General features: G+C 40.6%; 2 protein-coding genes across 2 annotated transcripts; both read right to left on the bottom strand.

Annotated features, from left to right (window-relative positions):
* Positions 1-881: 881 nt before the first annotated feature.
* Positions 882-8,766, bottom strand: LOC130566984 (GTP-binding protein Rit1-like). The gene is made up of 7 exons (XM_057354835.1): positions 8,567-8,766; positions 7,532-7,566; positions 5,431-5,521; positions 3,799-3,855; positions 2,535-2,608; positions 1,481-1,672; positions 882-935 (listed from the first exon to the last, which is right to left on the bottom strand). The coding sequence occupies exons 3-7, from the start codon at positions 5,510-5,512 to the stop codon at positions 882-884; spliced, it is 459 nt and encodes a 152-aa protein (XP_057210818.1). The 5' UTR covers positions 5,513-5,521; positions 7,532-7,566; positions 8,567-8,766.
* A 2,434-nt stretch (positions 8,767-11,200) lies between these two features.
* LOC130566748 (uncharacterized) lies at positions 11,201-13,246 on the bottom strand. The gene is made up of 2 exons (XM_057354461.1): positions 12,272-13,246; positions 11,201-11,750 (listed from the first exon to the last, which is right to left on the bottom strand). The coding sequence occupies exons 1-2, from the start codon at positions 13,140-13,142 to the stop codon at positions 11,425-11,427; spliced, it is 1,197 nt and encodes a 398-aa protein (XP_057210444.1). The 5' UTR covers positions 13,143-13,246; the 3' UTR covers positions 11,201-11,424.
* Between the last annotated feature and the right edge of the window lie 3,504 nt (positions 13,247-16,750).

Raw genomic sequence — 16,750 nt, 5'->3', positions numbered from 1 at the left:
AAAAACATGATTTAAATTTTTTTAAACTGAGTTATCTGTTTTCAAACTTTTCATATAGAATTTAAAGCTTATTCATACATACTTATTCTACATCATTCTGCACTGAAACGTCCCACACCCACATTATAAAAGATGCTTCAAGTGGTATATGAAATTATCCATTTGTTCACACGTTCACTTCACAATTTCACATCACGTCAGTCATAACGTCTTTTTTATAATACTGTTCAATATATGAACACCACATTAAATAAATTACAAAATGCAAGTTTAGTCTACATGAGCAACAAAGTAAACATAAATATACAAGTTTTAGAAGTGAGTAAACTAAATTGCGTAAAGTCAACTTATTAGGGTTTTCATATAATTTGAAACAACTTTTAAGTAAAAAAGTCTATATAAAGTATATACTGTATAAACTCATATATTTGTTTATAAATAAGAAAAAAAGATGATTTAACAAAAAAACAAGTTTTACCATATAATTAATAGACCTAGCTCATGTTGAATTTATTCATAACTGCCTCAGTTTCAGTTTAAACATTTGATATGTCATCTATGTTGTATTCTGAATAAAATATTGAAATTTGAAACTTCCACATCATTGCATTCTGTTTTTATTCACAATTTGTCCAGTGTCCCAACTTTTTTGGAATCGGGTTTGTATTTAGTTAGTTATATATTATATTAATTTCTTTCTATCTAGTTATTCTGTTCTATACACATTTCTTTATGTTGTTAATCTTATGTTGGACTGTTGTTGTATTGTCTTCACAAGTAGATATTAGTTTTCAGTGAAATGCAACTAAGATTTTCCCTGAATAAACTCTGCTCATTTTTTTCAATTATCACTTTGTCTCCTGCCTGCTGTTCTTCCTTCTTCATCTCTGAGTGTAGACATCTATGTCTGCAGGATAGTTAGACCTATCATTTGGCTTTATGATAACAGGACAGAATAACACTATGGTATCATATTGGATAAATAACAAGATAACAAGTGTAATTTATCAGATTTATCACCAGTTTGAATAACCGTTTTTAGATGCCACTAAGAGAATCATTGTGAAGGCTTTGATTTTAATGCGTAAAACTGCAATAATAATAATAATTAGAACAAATAATCAATAGAACAAAGACAATAGAACCCATTAAGAACAAGACGTTTTTCACAATAATATTATCAAGGGAAATAATCCACAGCAATGATTTTTGTTTTAATCTTGCATTACTCTGTAATGAGTGCCTCTTTTTATAACATCTCATCAAAAATATTGCTGCTTAATGGAAAGGATCATTTCTGACCCTGGCACACATGCAGTACAATTTTTTTTAAATAAAACTATAAAAAAATAAAATGATAAAATTAAAAGATGTTAAAAGTTAACTATGTGTCCAGTCTAGCTCATTCAAATATATAATTTGAAAATCCATGAATATTTGTATTTACACTTGCATGAATGTTAACAGGTTAGGTTTTTACCTGTCTTAGATGGGCCAGGTCAGACTTGTTTCCCACCAGTACAACCGGCGTGTCGACTGTGCGTCGCACCCGGTAGATCAGCTGCTTAAACTGCCGAGCCTCTTGGAAACTGCGACGGTCTGTGATGGAGTAAGAGATGATGAAACCTTCACCTGCTCGCATGTACTGATCGCGCATCGCTGTGAACTCTGCCTGGTTCAAAACAAACATATCAGTCAAAAATTTTTATCACTTTGTTCTTAACTCATAAAGTTGTTTTTATTTCATGGGATACAAAAAAAGATGTTAGACAGCCTCGGTTACCCTCACTGCTCTAAGTTTTGCATGACATACAATAACTAGCGACCAAGATAACAGAGACTTGGAGGTGGACTCTTTTGAACGGGGTCGGTATGCAGCCACCTTGAAAGCATCTAAAACACTGTAGTAAGCATCTAGAATGGGGTCCTCAACTCTGGTCCAACTCTTAATCCAGGTTGGAGCTAATCTCTCGAGGTCCACTTTCTTTCGAGCTCCAACCTGGATTAAACAAACCTACAGTACCAGAAACTCTGTAGTAATTCAGAGTCAGAAGACTTTGATTGGCTTGTTCGATAATGGTTGGTGCTAAACAGTGCAGAAAATTGGATCTCAAGGTCCAGAGTTGAGGAACCCTAATCTAGAACATCCTAGACAAGGTTTATAACTAGTCCCAGACTGAAATAAAAGTTTGAGCTGTCTTAACTGAAAACATATTTACCTGACATATCTTAAAATATGTAATTTCCATTGTTCTGTCTTAAAATGCACACCAGTAATATTTGTATCCAAGGCATTTTAATAAAAGTGACTTAAATATCCTAATTTAAGGCATAGTCCTGTATTAAGATAAGACTTGTCTGTGAAACCGGATGACAGACAACATGCCAACACTAATCAGAATACCTTAGCAAATGTTTAGCAAGCCATAATCTATGGTACCTAAGCTTGAGCTGAGTTACCTGTTTGTAAATCTGTTTGTACCGTTGCTTTGTTTTCCTTGTGTCTATGTTAAACACACCATTACTTCACCTACCTGTCCTGCTGTGTCCAAGATGTCCAGGTTTGCTGGCTCATCATCTATGCGAATCTGTGTTTTATAAGCATCCTCTAGAAACATTAGAGCCAGAGGCATGTGAACATATGAGCAGAGATCACAGTAACACTAGAGAGCTAATTACTTACATAAAATTTAATTTAGGTAAATAGACCTTAGTTGTGGTTACCCAAATAGCATAAAAACATGTCTAAGACATCTGTACATTTCCATGTGGGTTGTGACAAACACCTAACTTTCTTTGAATTGCTAAAATAAATTTTACGTAATGACAAAAAATATAATGGCAAATACATAAGAAAAAACAATGACAATCTGTTTACAAAAAGCCCACCCCGCCTTACCTATCTGCCATTGGCCAGACATACACGTAGTACCGCCTTAAACTTAAATATGTTGAATCAGTGTTGACACATCAGGCTATTGAAACAAAAGAGCATGCTCAGTTCTGGAGGGCCCCATGCTAAGTTCTGGAGGGCCGGTGTCCTGCAGAGTTTAGTTCTAACCCTAATCAAACACACCTGAACCAGCTAATTGAGGTCCTACTAGGCAAAGGCCGTTTCTCAATGTGTTCTTCAGCGGTCTTGTGTCCTCGTGTTCTCACTCTACGTCATCTATAACCGTCAAAGTCCGGTTCCAATACTCAAGAACAGAGAACGCATTAAAGTACCTGGATGTGTTCTCAATTTTAAGGATGCATCGAATGCAGCCTTGCGTGCATATGGAAGCCACTTGAAGTCCTAGAAGTCACTGGGGCGCATCCATCCAAGTTCATTCTTCCGAGGCTGCCTCGCAAGACCGGTCTCCGCGAGAACACAAGTCCGTTCTTTGCGTTCTTGGAATTGAGAAACAGCCATAGAAAATTGCAGACAGGTGTGTTGACGCAGGTTGGAGCTAAACTCTGCTGGACACTTGGCCTCCAGGACCGTGTTTGGGGACCCGTGCAATAGAGAAATGTTCTGATATTACCACAGAGCCTCAGTGTTGACAGTTCTTGAGGAAATCAACCCACAAAAGGCCTACTTATTGCTCTCTGCGCATTAAATCAATATAGAAAATTTTAAGACTGAATATGCATCACAATAGAGGCTTCATCCCTGGCTAAGGGCCACATTCATGTCATCCTAAATTCGATTATCTGTACTTCTGAAGTTACAAAAAATGTAATGTACTATAACAGTCAATAATGTAGAATTCTTGTAGGAAAGTTAAGAAGGTCTCGTCCTTTTTCTTTTTTTCTTACCGATAGTCGGGTCATGGTCCTCTGGAAATCTGTGACTTATAAACTGCATGATGATGGCTAGGAGCAGAAGAGAGAAACACAGCTCTTACATAATCCTAGCATTATTAAACTCAACAAGAGCAGTGTAAACAGCTCCCCGTCATATAAAACTCCCCCTTCTCCCTTTTCATGTCGAGCAAACACTCCCTGCTGTCAGCATGTATTTGCTCTCTGCTCTGTTCCCATGGACACAGTGATATAAAGAGAGAATATCAGTCACCCTAAAGAACCTTCTGCAGTGCATTCTCAAACAATGTGACCAAAGCTTGCACATCATCTTTAACAGGTACCTCATCTTATCTCCTTGGCAACAGACTCCATGAGGGGATGAAGGTTGCTAGGTACCTGTGCCTTTATATCGACAGACTGAGCGCTGAGCCAACACCCACACTTTTATTGTCTGCCTGCTTGTGACTGTACATGTAAGATTCTGGCACCAGCCCTCTGTCTGACCACAATAATAAACTGTAGTGAAAGAGACTGACTACAATAATCTGATGAAAGATCAGGAGATAATTACAATTAGGAGAAAATTACAATACAAACACAGAAAATATCTTGTATATAAGATATTTTACATAGGGATGCACGATAAATTATCGGCCATATCGATAATCAAATTTAGACCGATATTATAGCCGATAATTCATAAATCATTTCCTCTTGTTAAACTTCTTCAGCTGCACGCTGCTCACAGTTAAAATACAGTACAGTACTGTATTTCTGTCGTGATCATTCACTTACTGCTTTAGCAAAACATTGTTGATGTTGGTACAGTATGTAGATACAGAATTTATGAATGTGTAAATTATAGGAACAAATATATACTTGTTTCAGTATTAGAGAATTTTATATTAATATTTAGATATTGTATATCGGCCAATATATCAGTTATCAGCCAAAATTTACATATCGGTGCATCCCTAATTGTGATTTTTAGCACATATTTTTAGCATACTGTCCCTCTAAATTCTCATTACTGTGATTTTTTTCACATCACAATATCTGTATCTTTAGCTAGTTTTGAGTTTATTCAGAGTTAATTACGGCAACAGTACACTTTTCCTTCTCTCCTTTGTCCCAAAATATGAATGTAAAAAAAGTTATTAATAAATAGTCATATTTATTTTTTTATTTATGAAAGCAGAATTGTATGTTGTCTGTGGTTGTCATAAAGAGGAATTTCTTTCTATTGATTTAACGGAGACCTGTTCTGTAAAATTTACCCAAGTTTTGTGAAATGAGTGTAGTGTGTGTGTGGGGGGGTATGGGGACAGAATGTCCCCACAAAGATGGCATTATCCAAAACCCTTGTCCTTTGTGGGGACATTTTTTTGTCCCCATGAGGAAACAAGCTTATAAATCATACAGAATTAACTTTTTTGAAAATCTAAAAGAGCAGGAAGTTTTTGTGATTGTTAGGTTTAGGGGGTGGGTTAGGGGTAGGGAATATGATATACAGTTTGTACAGTTTAAAAACAATAGGGTCTATGGAATGTCCCCATAAAACATGGAAACCCAACATGCGTGTGTGTGGGGGGGGTTGAGTGTGTGCACGTGTGTCTTAAGAGAGAGATGAACAATGTTACTCACCACTTTTGCCCACACCCCCCTCTCCTAACATCACCAATTTGTACTCGCGGGAGTGACCCACTGTACCCCGCAAGGACTCCATCCAAATAACTGAAACACAGATACCATAAAAAACACATTTCAAAAAGCAATTAACAATATTTCAGTATATACCTCTCCTTTCAAAGGCTCACTGCTGAATGCCTGTCAATTACAGAAAATGCTCTTTGTTGCCACATTGCGACTGCACCCATAAAAAGTCTGTGTCAATGCTGCATTTGACACCAGAGCTTCAGTTTGATGAAAGAGGAAGTGAGTAATTTTGTCAAGCTATTCATATGACAAAGCGAAGTATCCACTGGGTGGGTGTTACATTAACCATGGTCAATAATAGATTATCTGCCAGCGTCCCATCGCCTGATGTATTTTCCACTGTCATTGCCTGCGACTCTGCATTAGCAGCCCAGCTATGTGATTTTTTACACAACATTTTACAGCACTGCTGATTTTCCTCTGTTTTGAGCAGATACAATAAGACTAAAATGCCAAAGTGTCCAATGAATTTATATATTTGTAACCTAATAGTTCAGCCATTTATTTGTCAACTGTAAAACAACAGGTCTATACCACTCCAAAATGACACAACAACTAAACATAGCTCCGGTTTCACAGACAAGGCTTAGTTTAGCCTTAGGTAAAATAAGATATTTAAGGGTGCGTTCATATTTGTCTTTTGGTTATTTTGGTCCGGAACAAAAAGAATAAAATAAATTTAGTCCTGGTTCGCTTAGCGTTCAGACTGGCATTTTAACAGCGAACCTAAAGATATCGAACCTAATACAGTCGCAATGTGGTTGGACAGCTTTTATGATTTATATTTTAAAAAGTAACTTACTGGAAATCCAAAACAATGCTGTAAGCTGGGTTATACATGCTCAGTGTATGCCTGTGCATATGAGGGTATTTTTAGCAAGCCGGTAACTCGCAAAGACCTCATGAAGTGTTTAAAGCAGTCAAAACGAAGCCAGGAATTCCTCCGTTACATGTACAAGCACAGACCTAATAAACTTTTATATTATCAAATCACTTGATTTTCGGGTCGTATATTGTTATTACTTCCTGTTTTTGGTTCGGTTCAATGCTTTTGGTCCGTGTTGCGCTCATATTTCAATCGAACCGCGCCAGAGTTCGTTTGAAAGTGGACCAAGAACCATCTTTTCAGTGGTCTCGGCCCGTTCACACAACACAAATTAACCGCACTATGTTACGGTCCCACCTTCTTGTTTCTGAATTTCTAGTCGTGTGGCGGGATCGGGGCAGAGCCCTTAGGTTTTATGTGAGAAAACCATGAGTTGTTTGTTTTTACTTCTCATGTGTTTTCTCGTGTCTCGTCAGTGGCCCCGCCCCTCTCGTTTCCTGTATTGTTTCCCGTCTGTGTCTAATGTTTCCCACCTGTCCTAGCTCGTTATCCCTCGTTTGTCTTGCCTTTATATACCCTCATGTTTCATTGTCTTGTTGCTCGTGCATTGTATATGGTGTCTTCGGTGGCGTTCGGTGTTATTTGTATCCTGATTACCTGTTTCTCCCGTGTTCTGTTTGGAGTGTCCTGTCAGTCTTAGTAAGTGTTTAGTTTGGTTTATCTAGTGTTGTTTATTTTCAGTTTAGTGTTAGTTAGTCTTCATCCTGTCATTATCTTATTGTATTGAGTTTTCCCCCATAGTGGGTTTTGTTTTGTGTTTTATGTAAATAAAGTCTTGTTTTTGTTAACCCCTTCACTGCTGTCTGCAATTGGGTTCTCTTTCGCACACGATTCCTGACACACTAACAGAGCAATCACACCAGAGTTCGTTTTAATCTAACCAAAAAGCCATATGTGAACACACCCTAAGTCACAAAAATGCCTTAGAAAAAACATTAATGCTGTGCATCTAGAGACAAAATGGCACTGATATATATTTTATGAAAGTTATTTAGATAAGACTGAAACATTCATCTGGTGTACTAGCCTTAATATAGTATAATATTATCAAATACTCATTAAAAATATTGGACATATGGACTTTTAAGCCTGGGTTAAAGAGATAGTTAAACCAAAAATGAAAATTCTGTCATTTACTCACCCCTCTTGTCATTTCAAACCTGTGTGACTTACTTTCTCTGTAGAACATAAAAGAAGATATTTTGAAAAATATTGGTAACAGAACAACGGCGGTACCCATTTACTAGCATTTCTTTGCTCTGAAATGACAAGACGGTAAGTAAATGATGACAGAATTTTCATTTTGGGGTGAACTATCCCTAGTTTAACCCGGGGTTAGGCAAAATTTCACACTTGTAATTTTGAATGGTAATGAGGTCAGTAACGCCCTGTGCCGTTTCCCACTTGGAAGTGGTAACAGGATTGTTTTAGTATGCAACATAAACCCTATTTGAAATTACAACAATAACCCAGTTAAAACTGGTTAGAGATCAAATATATTAAAGGAACAGATGGCCCAAAAATAAAAATACTGTCATCATTTACTTACCTTCGAGTTGTTCCAAATCTGTATACATTTCTTTGTTCTGATGAACACAGTTTATTACAGCATTTACAGTACTTGTAACAATTTTGTACTGTATGTGTTGTATGGCGGCATCTGTGGTTAAAGGGTTTTCGAAAGAGAACGTTTATTATGCTATTGTTACTAATACTCATTAAACCAGATCTAAAATTAATGGCTATTATGTCGAGTTCAGGGTGAAATGTCTGAAAGAACAAGACCACAAGACCTGTGTGACACAATCGTTTGTTAAATATTTATTCAACTGAATGTCTTAACGACACGCAATGAGTTCAACATCTGACAGCACGGCAAAAATATTTTAAACATTTTGTTAGTTCTTTAAACTAACTAGTGTTCATCAAAACCCTGCGAAAGTTTCGACGGCTAATGAATCTTTTTGAAAGACACCTAACGTTAGCCCAATGTGTTCGTCGAAGTTAATGAGTAAGCTTGTTTGTGTAACTTGTTTTACGCATTAAAACAAAGGCCCAAGTCTTCTACCAAACATGTAAAACAGAGTAGGTTTCGTTACAGTATTTTCGCTTTAAAAGTGTTGTTTAGTAGATGCTGAAACTGCTGTTAGATACAGACTATGTTGTTTTCTGTCTTACCTGTGTCACAGCATATATGTCTCCATTGTAGCGTTTGTATCGATGCAAATTATGTTTAAATATTTGATGTTAGAAAATTCCTGCCATACAATTCTCACTGTAAACACAAAGTACCCGTCAATAGAACCGCGCGTATGGGTCCTAAAGCCCGCACATTATGACCCCAGCCATGACCAATTGCCCAACTATCCACACGAAATGCACATGTAAAATTTAACCGTTTTCACTTTTTATTTCAGTCCCCATTTTTTCAGTATTAGTTTGTTAGTTTCGAGATTACCTACTGTCCTTTAAAACAAACTCAAAATGCACATTTAGATATGAAAAGTTTTTTAGCAAAAAAAAAAAACATAAATCATGATGTTATGTTGTTATTGTGTTTTATTGTGTTAGTTAGTGTTGTGGAAAAATGTCAGTCTTGTAGTTCAAAAAATCTCTCAGACTAAGAAGGTCCGGTTGCCAAGGAGTTAACTTTATTTGCTCGAGCCAAACAAAGTGAGATGTTCAAAGTCATCTAAAAACCAAGTGTTTTCCAGTCTATAGTTATAGTAAAATTTCTGAAAGGTGGTCTCTTCTGAAACCAATCAGGTATTTTCCAGTTATCTCTTATTTTTATTAACCAATTGTTAATTGTCTGCCACCAATAAGTCCCAGGTAACAAGGTACGTATCTAATGGTGGTACGCTGGTTATTACATCATTTTTTAAAATAATTTGCATACAATGGTTACTACACGAGACCACCAAACAAGCCATGGTCTCCATACGAGACGGCGTGGCGTACGTGCGTAATCATGGTTACTTTTAAACAGTGGAAAATCCCCAGGTTTCAGAGAGAGCACAACAGGCTTCAAACTTTAGGCCTCTAAAAACATCACTGGATTTTACCTTGTTACATTGTGCTCAAATGTGCTTTAAACATGCTTAAAGTGACATTAAGTGCATTTATATGAACAATCATTGGTTACAGGTACAGATTGTGTCATTAAATCATCAATTCTTCTTCAAATAATCAAATTATCATCATAAACCTACTTATATGTAATTATTCTTATTGAATATGATTTCAGATCAACCCATCTATGTACTAATGTTCCTATGAATACTTCTCAATACTTTTCAGGTATTTCATCAAGTGCATTTATAACTGTGGTAGAATGTAAACAATATTAGCTGTGAATTTTTTTTAGTTATTATTCAAATCATATATGAATAAATGATTAGGCTATGTTATATGTTAATAATCATAATACATTTTATTTATAAAGCACTTTACATTTTAAAGAAAATCTCTACTGTCTCTAAAAATGCTATATTAGGGGCGATTCACATTTGCGTCTAAAACCGAGTGGAAAACGAGATCTGTGCTCGTCAAATGACCCGCGCACCGCGGTACTCTGAAAAGTTGAAATATTTCCATCTCGATGCGGCACCGACGCGCCAAGAAAAATGTGCGTGCCACACCGTATGCGCGTCTCGACCTCATCGCTCCCTATTTGCGCGCGCCCTGCCGCGTGTCTACATTTAAAATAATGAACTAGTCAAAACAACCCAACTGCAGTTTGATTGATATTACTTGGAATGCACAATAAAAAACATGATTTAAATTTTTTTAAACTGAGTTATCTGTTTTCAAACTTTTCATATAGAATTTAAAGCTTATTCATACATACTTATTCTACATCATTCTGCACTGAAACGTCCCACACCCACATTATAAAAGATGCTTCAAGTGGTATATGAAATTATCCATTTGTTCACACGTTCACTTCACAATTTCACATCACGTCAGTCATAACGTCTTTTTTATAATACTGTTCAATATATGAACACCACATTAAATAAATTACAAAATGCAAGTTTAGTCTACATGAGCAACAAAGTAAACATAAATATACAAGTTTTAGAAGTGAGTAAACTAAATTGCGTAAAGTCAACTTATTAGGGTTTTCATATAATTTGAAACAACTTTTAAGTAAAAAAGTCTATATAAAGTATATACTGTATAAACTCATATATTTGTTTATAAATAAGAAAAAAAGATGATTTAACAAAAAAACAAGTTTTACCATATACTTAATAGACCTAGCTCATGTTGAATTTATTCATAACTGCCTCAGTTTCAGTTTCTTACATAGACAAGGTGAATTTTTTTCAAGTTTCAAGTGGCTTTTATTGTCATTTTAACAATATACAGTACAGTACACAGTGAAACTAAACAACGTTCCCCCAGGACCAAGGTGCTATACATACTTAAGACATAATCACACAGACTACATAAAGTGCACATGCAAATCTGTGTAAGTACAACATTTAGTGCAAAAAAAAGACAATTGACACAAACGTGACACAAATAAACCACAGGTGTTAGAAGAGTAATCCTCTGTGTAGTTCATAACATTGATTTTAAATCATGTAGGCTATCAGAAAGTGTTTAAATATATTTGTCATAATTTTAGTTTAGCAGATGTTTTAGATTTTGAACATTCTGTATTATTTTTCAAGAAAACTGCACTTACAGTGTACTGTATGTTAACTTGCCACTTGTCCAAAAATAAACTTTTAAAACATTACCATATTAACCCTTGTTTCTGGCATGTATTGATTACAGCAATATCATGAATTAATATAAAATGTCCTTCAAACTTAATCATTATTTCCTTTGTTTCATGACAGTTGTGGTGAATTCAAAATGACCACCTTTACAAGTAGTGGCGATACTGGGGTAGTACTACGAATTAATATTGGTAAAACAATGACATTTGCCATTATGTGATATATAATATATTCTATAGTGCTAAATACAGAAAGAAATAGTATTACTATAGTAAAAATGTGATAGTACTTTGTTCGTGCAGTTTATTGTAGTACGTATGTGTCATGACAGAAATACAGGACGACCCAAGTGCGGCGAAATCCGAAGGAGTTTATTAAATACAGGCAGCAGTCAATAGAACAAAACCCAACCGGTGAGAACTGGAGTCCCCAGAAGGGATGAACACGGCGACTCGGGCTGAGGATAGGTCTCCGACAATAAGACGTGGAGGGAAGTGACTGGGGACCCCACTCAACCCGGGACCAGTGCTGAGAATCTGGAGGTCGACCACGACCAGGAATGGAATCCGGACTCCGCCTGCGGGTAGTTGCCTGCGATGGGTAGAGGTCGAGGTGAACGCCAACGAGAGCTGCCGGGAAACAGGAAGACGGACGAGGTAACAGGAGAGAGAGAAACTTCACTTGACGAGACAAGATGGTATCCAAGACTATGACACGACAAAGAGAACTAAACTTCTACAGACGAGCCGCAGCTACGTCTGGGGCAGTCTGAAACTAGTTACAAACAAGCAACGATCAGACAACAGACAAGAGACACTGAGGAAATATAAGGGAAAACATAATGCGAAGGAAAAGGTTGGCAGGTGTGAGGTAGTTACGAGAACGAGTGCTTAATTAGTAATGAGTCAGCGGGCATGTAGAGTGGATGCAGAGGTGGAAGTAGAGTAGGGTGCAGAGTGGAAAATCACCATTGCGGGGAAGCCTAAGGAGACACGAGGGCGGGGTAAAATACGCAGACACCGAGCACGCGGATGCCACATGCTCGACAACAACAACACAACCCACGTGCAGATAATACCCCGACCAGACCAAGACCGTGACAGTACCCCCCCCCACCAGTGCCCCTAGGCGCTTTAGGGAGGGGGCTCACCTCGTCTCCGGTGGAAGTCCATGATCAACGACCGGTCCAACACATCCCGCGAGGGAATCCACGACCTCTCATCAGTGCCATAACCCTCCAAGTCCACTAGGTATTGAAAGCCCCTGCCTCGACGGCAGATGTCCAGCAACTTCCTGACGGTATATGCCGGAATGCCATCCACCAGTCGAGGGGGAGGGGGGGTGAGCCGAGAACTGGCTGGGTTGAGATGGGAGGAGACTACGGGTTTAACCCTGGAAACATGGAATACAGGGTGAACTCGACCAAGATGTGGAGGAAGCTTGAGCCGCACGGCCACTGGATTAACCACCTTGGCGCTCCGGAATGGCCCAATGAACCTGGGTGCCAGCTTACGGGAAGGCGCCCGGAGAGGTAGGTCCTTGATGGAGAGCCATACCCGTTGACCGCACACATACGCAGGAGGAGAGACCAGGTGGCGATCGGCCGCTGTCTTGGTCTTCAGGGAGGTTTGGGCCAAAACCTCTCTGGCCCTCGTCCAGGTCCGGTGGCACCACCAGACGAACGCCAGAGCTGAAGGAACCGCAGCATCGAGTTCCTGGGAGGGAAACAGAGGTGGTTGATAACCCAGAGAGCACTCAAATGGGGACATACCTGTGGCTGAGGCGGGTAGGGAGTTGTGAGCATATTCCACCCACGAGAGCTGTTGGCTCCAGGAACTGGGATTGTTGGATGTCAGTTGGATGTTGGAGTTCCTGGTTGGCTCGCTCACATTGCCCATTGGTCTGAGGATGGAAACCTGACGACAGACTCGCTGAGGCCCCGATCTGTCGACAGAACTCTTTCCAAAACCGAGAGGTGAACTGAGGACCCCTATCAGACACGACATTGACCGGAAGACCATGAAGGCGGAAGACGTTGTCCACCATCAGTTGAGACATCTCCCGGGAGGATGGGAGCTTGGGGAGAGGGATGAAGTGGGCCGCCTTGGAAAATCGGTCCACCACCGTAAGGACTACAGTGTGCCCTCTAGACAGGGGAAGGCCAGTAACAAAATCCAGGGCTATGTGTGACCACGGCCAGGAGGGAATGGGGAGGGGACGTAGCAGACCTGGGGGAGGGCGGCGGGTGGTCTTGCTTTGCGCACAGACCGGGCAAGCCAACACAAACTGTCTGACATCGATGGCGACCGACGGCCACCAAAACCGCTGGCGCACAGACGCCAGGGTCCCCTTGATTCCTGGATGACCAACCAGCCTAGAGGAATGACACCACTGGAGGACCTCAGGACGCAGCCGAACGGGAACGAACAGCCGACCCGCCGGGCACTTCCCAGGCGCTTGCACCCCGCGACCGGCCTCCTCCACCCGCCGCTCGACCTCCCAGACAAGAGCCCCAATGACCCTCTCCCGGGGGAGGATGGAGTCGACGGGTCTCTCACTGCCTGGTCCCTCAAACAGTCGGGAGAGAGTTTCCGGCTTGACGTTCTTGGAGCCAGGCCGGTACGACAGGGTGAAGCGAAATCTGCCAAAGAACAGCGCCCAGCGGGCCTGACGAGAGTTCAGTCTCTTGGCTGAACGGACATACTCCAGGTTCTTATGGTCCGTCCAGAACAAGAATGGCTGCGACGCTCCCTCCAATGAGTGGCACCACTCTCCCAAGGCTAGCCGAACCGCCAGCAGCTCTCTGTTGCCGATATCATCGCAACATCATCGGCTGAGGCGGTGGGAGAAGAAGGCGCAGGGGTGCACCTTCTCATCATGACTGGCACGCTGGGACAAGACTGCGCCTACTCCGACATAGGAGGCGTCAACCTCGACAATGAACTGGCGATCAGGATCTGGAAAACAGAGCACAGGAGCAGAGATAAATCGGGACTTAAGTTTATCAAAAGCTACCTGCGCGAGTGAGTTCCAAGCGAACGAGATCTTGGTGGAGGTCAACGCCGTAAGCGGTGCGGCCACTTGGCTGAAACCCCGGATGAAATGCCTGTAAAAGTTAGCAAATCCCAGGAACCGCTGCAGAGCCTTACGAGAGTCGGGAACTGGCTATGTGGCGACAGCCTTAACCTTAGCATCGTCCGGTCCCATGCCTCGAGGTGAGATCACATGGCCGAGGAACGAAACCGTATCGGAGTGGAATTCGCACTTCTCCGCTTTGACAAACAATTGGTTCTCGAGAAGACGCCGGAGAACCTCTCTGACGTGTTGGGTGTGTTCCTGGGGAGGAGAGAAAATCAGAATGTCATCCAGGTACACGAAGACAAAGCGGTTAATCATGTCGCCCAGCACGTCATTAATGAGGCCCTGGAAGACGGCCGGAGCATTGGTCAGTCCAAACGGAAGAACCAAATACTCGTAATGTCCCGATGGCGTGTTGAAGGCCGTCTTCCACTCGTCCCCCTCGCGAATGCGAACCAGGTGGTATGCGTTGCGGAGGTCCAACTTAGTAAAGACCCGAGCTCCCTGTAGAAGTTCGAAGGCAGACGACATTAATGGTAAGGGGTCAGCGGGGCGTGTAGGTGCAGAGTGGAAAATCACCAGTGCGGGGAAGCCTAAGGAGACACGAGGGCGGGGTAAAATACGCAGACACCGAGCACGCGGATGCCACATGCTCAACAACAACACAACCCACGTGCAGATAATACCCCGACCAGACCAAGACCGTGACAGTATGGGCAAAAATCCTAAACTTTAAAAACCATGTAGTAATGCAATTATGAAAATATGCATAAATATGCAAATATGCAATCTAAATAACCCTCCTGTTATATGCAAATTTTAGCGATGTTTAATGTGTGGCTATATTGACCCCACAAATGTTTTAATACACAATAAAATACTCAATAAAATGTTATTTGCTTTTTTACTCACTTTACCTACCTAATATTTAAAATAAAATATTAGGACAAAATGTAACTTTTGGACTTGTATATGTTTTGAATTTTCTGAATTGAATTCCTGCAGAAACCTCAAGAAGCTTTTGATTCTCATAGATGCTTTAAATTCGTTCAAATGAATAAATAAAATAAAACTAAACCTTATACCAGTCAAGCTATAGTTCCAGAGGGCATGGGAGAAGAATATATGAAGAGTTTGGTTCCAAAATGAGATAACTTCAAAAATCATGTTTTTATTATGTTATTATGTTAGTTAGCTTTATTTTTTGTTATTATGGCTTATATCAAAACAAACCAACTGCAGTTTGATTGATATTAATTGGAATGCACAATAAAAAACATGATTTTTGATTTTTTTTAAACGGAGTTATCTCATTTTGGAAATGTAAGCTTCAGCGCAAGTTCTGCCGGGAAAACTCAATATCAAGTCACCTACTACGTATAGACCTATACAATTAACATCTAACCAATCATCATCCAACACTTGTAGTATATAAGATCGCCACTTACTCTCTGTTTGCGTTCGCAGTTGAAGCCTCTGGAAAAAACTAAAAATGTCACAGAAGGAATACGCCGTCTGCGACTATACAGACTCCGAAGACGATTTCGTCCCTCCATCCCCTCTTAACGTGAGGCGCAGTACTCGAATCCAGTGCCGCGACTCACCATGGGCCCAGCGGTCTTCGGATAGCATCGCCAGCACTCTCGAGGCCGCCGGCATTCCAGTCAACCCAGGAATTTCTAGAGAAAGCATGCTCCTCCTGGCTCACAATACTCTGGGTAGCCCTCCCATTAACACGGACGGAATAACGACAACTCCAGCGCCGACAACCCAGACAAAACAAGCCGGCAAGAAGAGGACCGCCAAGTCTCTTCACCTCGGCAAGCTAAAAGATCCACGCAGCCAGTACGGATTTTATCTTCTCCTCCTCTCCCCGAACACAGCGATGTCAACACTCAGCTCATCCAAGTCGTCCAAAGCCTTTCAAAAACGGTTAAAAGACTAGAATCTAAAATGGCGGTCTTTGAAAATACTTTCGCAAACACCGGAATGAACCCACAGACGAGCTCAAGGACCTTACCGATTTTCCCTCCTTCCCCAGGCACAAGAGACCATTCGGAAATACCATCGACTTCTACCGCTGCTCTGCAAAGACCCACAGTTCAGACACCATTCCAAGATGCTCTCGCTCCACTCACGATTTCTCTTTTCAACCTCTCCACTGCCGTTCCAGCCCAAGTTTTCGGAAGGCGTTTCGTTTCACCAGCAGCAGTTACAGTGTCTCCCCATCTCAGAAATAACATCATCCAAGGTAAGGATATTAACTTGGCTACACTACTGCTCCCTTCGCCTGCAGCCAACAGGAAAATGGTCGACTGTGGTGACGTGGCAGTTTTTCTGAAAACATCCGACCCGAGATTGCAACATAATCTGTCATTTGCCGAATTCGTCATTGCTTTTAGCACCTACAGAGACATTTTGCGCCAAGTTTTTCCAGATCGCAGGGAAGAATTAGATCTGTACCTAGCCATGATGGCAGACTTTAACCAACGTTATGGAGGTACACTATTTTATGAATATCACAAATCACTCTCAGCTAAATCTGCATCTC

Source organism: Triplophysa rosa, linkage group LG16 (genome assembly GCF_024868665.1).
Source record: "Triplophysa rosa linkage group LG16, Trosa_1v2, whole genome shotgun sequence".
Taxonomy (NCBI): Eukaryota; Metazoa; Chordata; class Actinopteri; order Cypriniformes; family Nemacheilidae; genus Triplophysa; species Triplophysa rosa.
This window is presented reverse-complemented; position numbering and strand designations above follow the sequence as displayed.

Bases quoted from the DNA above. Each gene is read 5' to 3' on its own strand.
- LOC130566984 (XM_057354835.1), bottom strand. From the start codon at position 5,512: ATGGAGTCCTTGCGGGGTACAGTGGGTCACTCCCGCGAGTACAAATTG. The intron at 3,856-5,430 runs GTGAGTAACATT...TTCTGCTCCTAG, and splicing joins GGGGGGTGTGGGCAAAAGTG to CCATCATCATGCAGTTTATA. The intron at 936-1,480 runs GTAAAAACCTAA...GTTATCATAAAG, and splicing joins ACCTGGCCCATCTAAGACAG to CCAAATGATAGGTCTAACTA.
- LOC130566748 (XM_057354461.1), bottom strand. From the start codon at position 13,142: ATGGTCTTCCGGTCAATGTCGTGTCTGATAGGGGTCCTCAGTTCACCT. The intron at 11,751-12,271 runs GTGAGCCCCCTC...GTTTCCCGGCAG, and splicing joins GGACTTCCACCGGAGACGAG to CTCTCGTTGGCGTTCACCTC.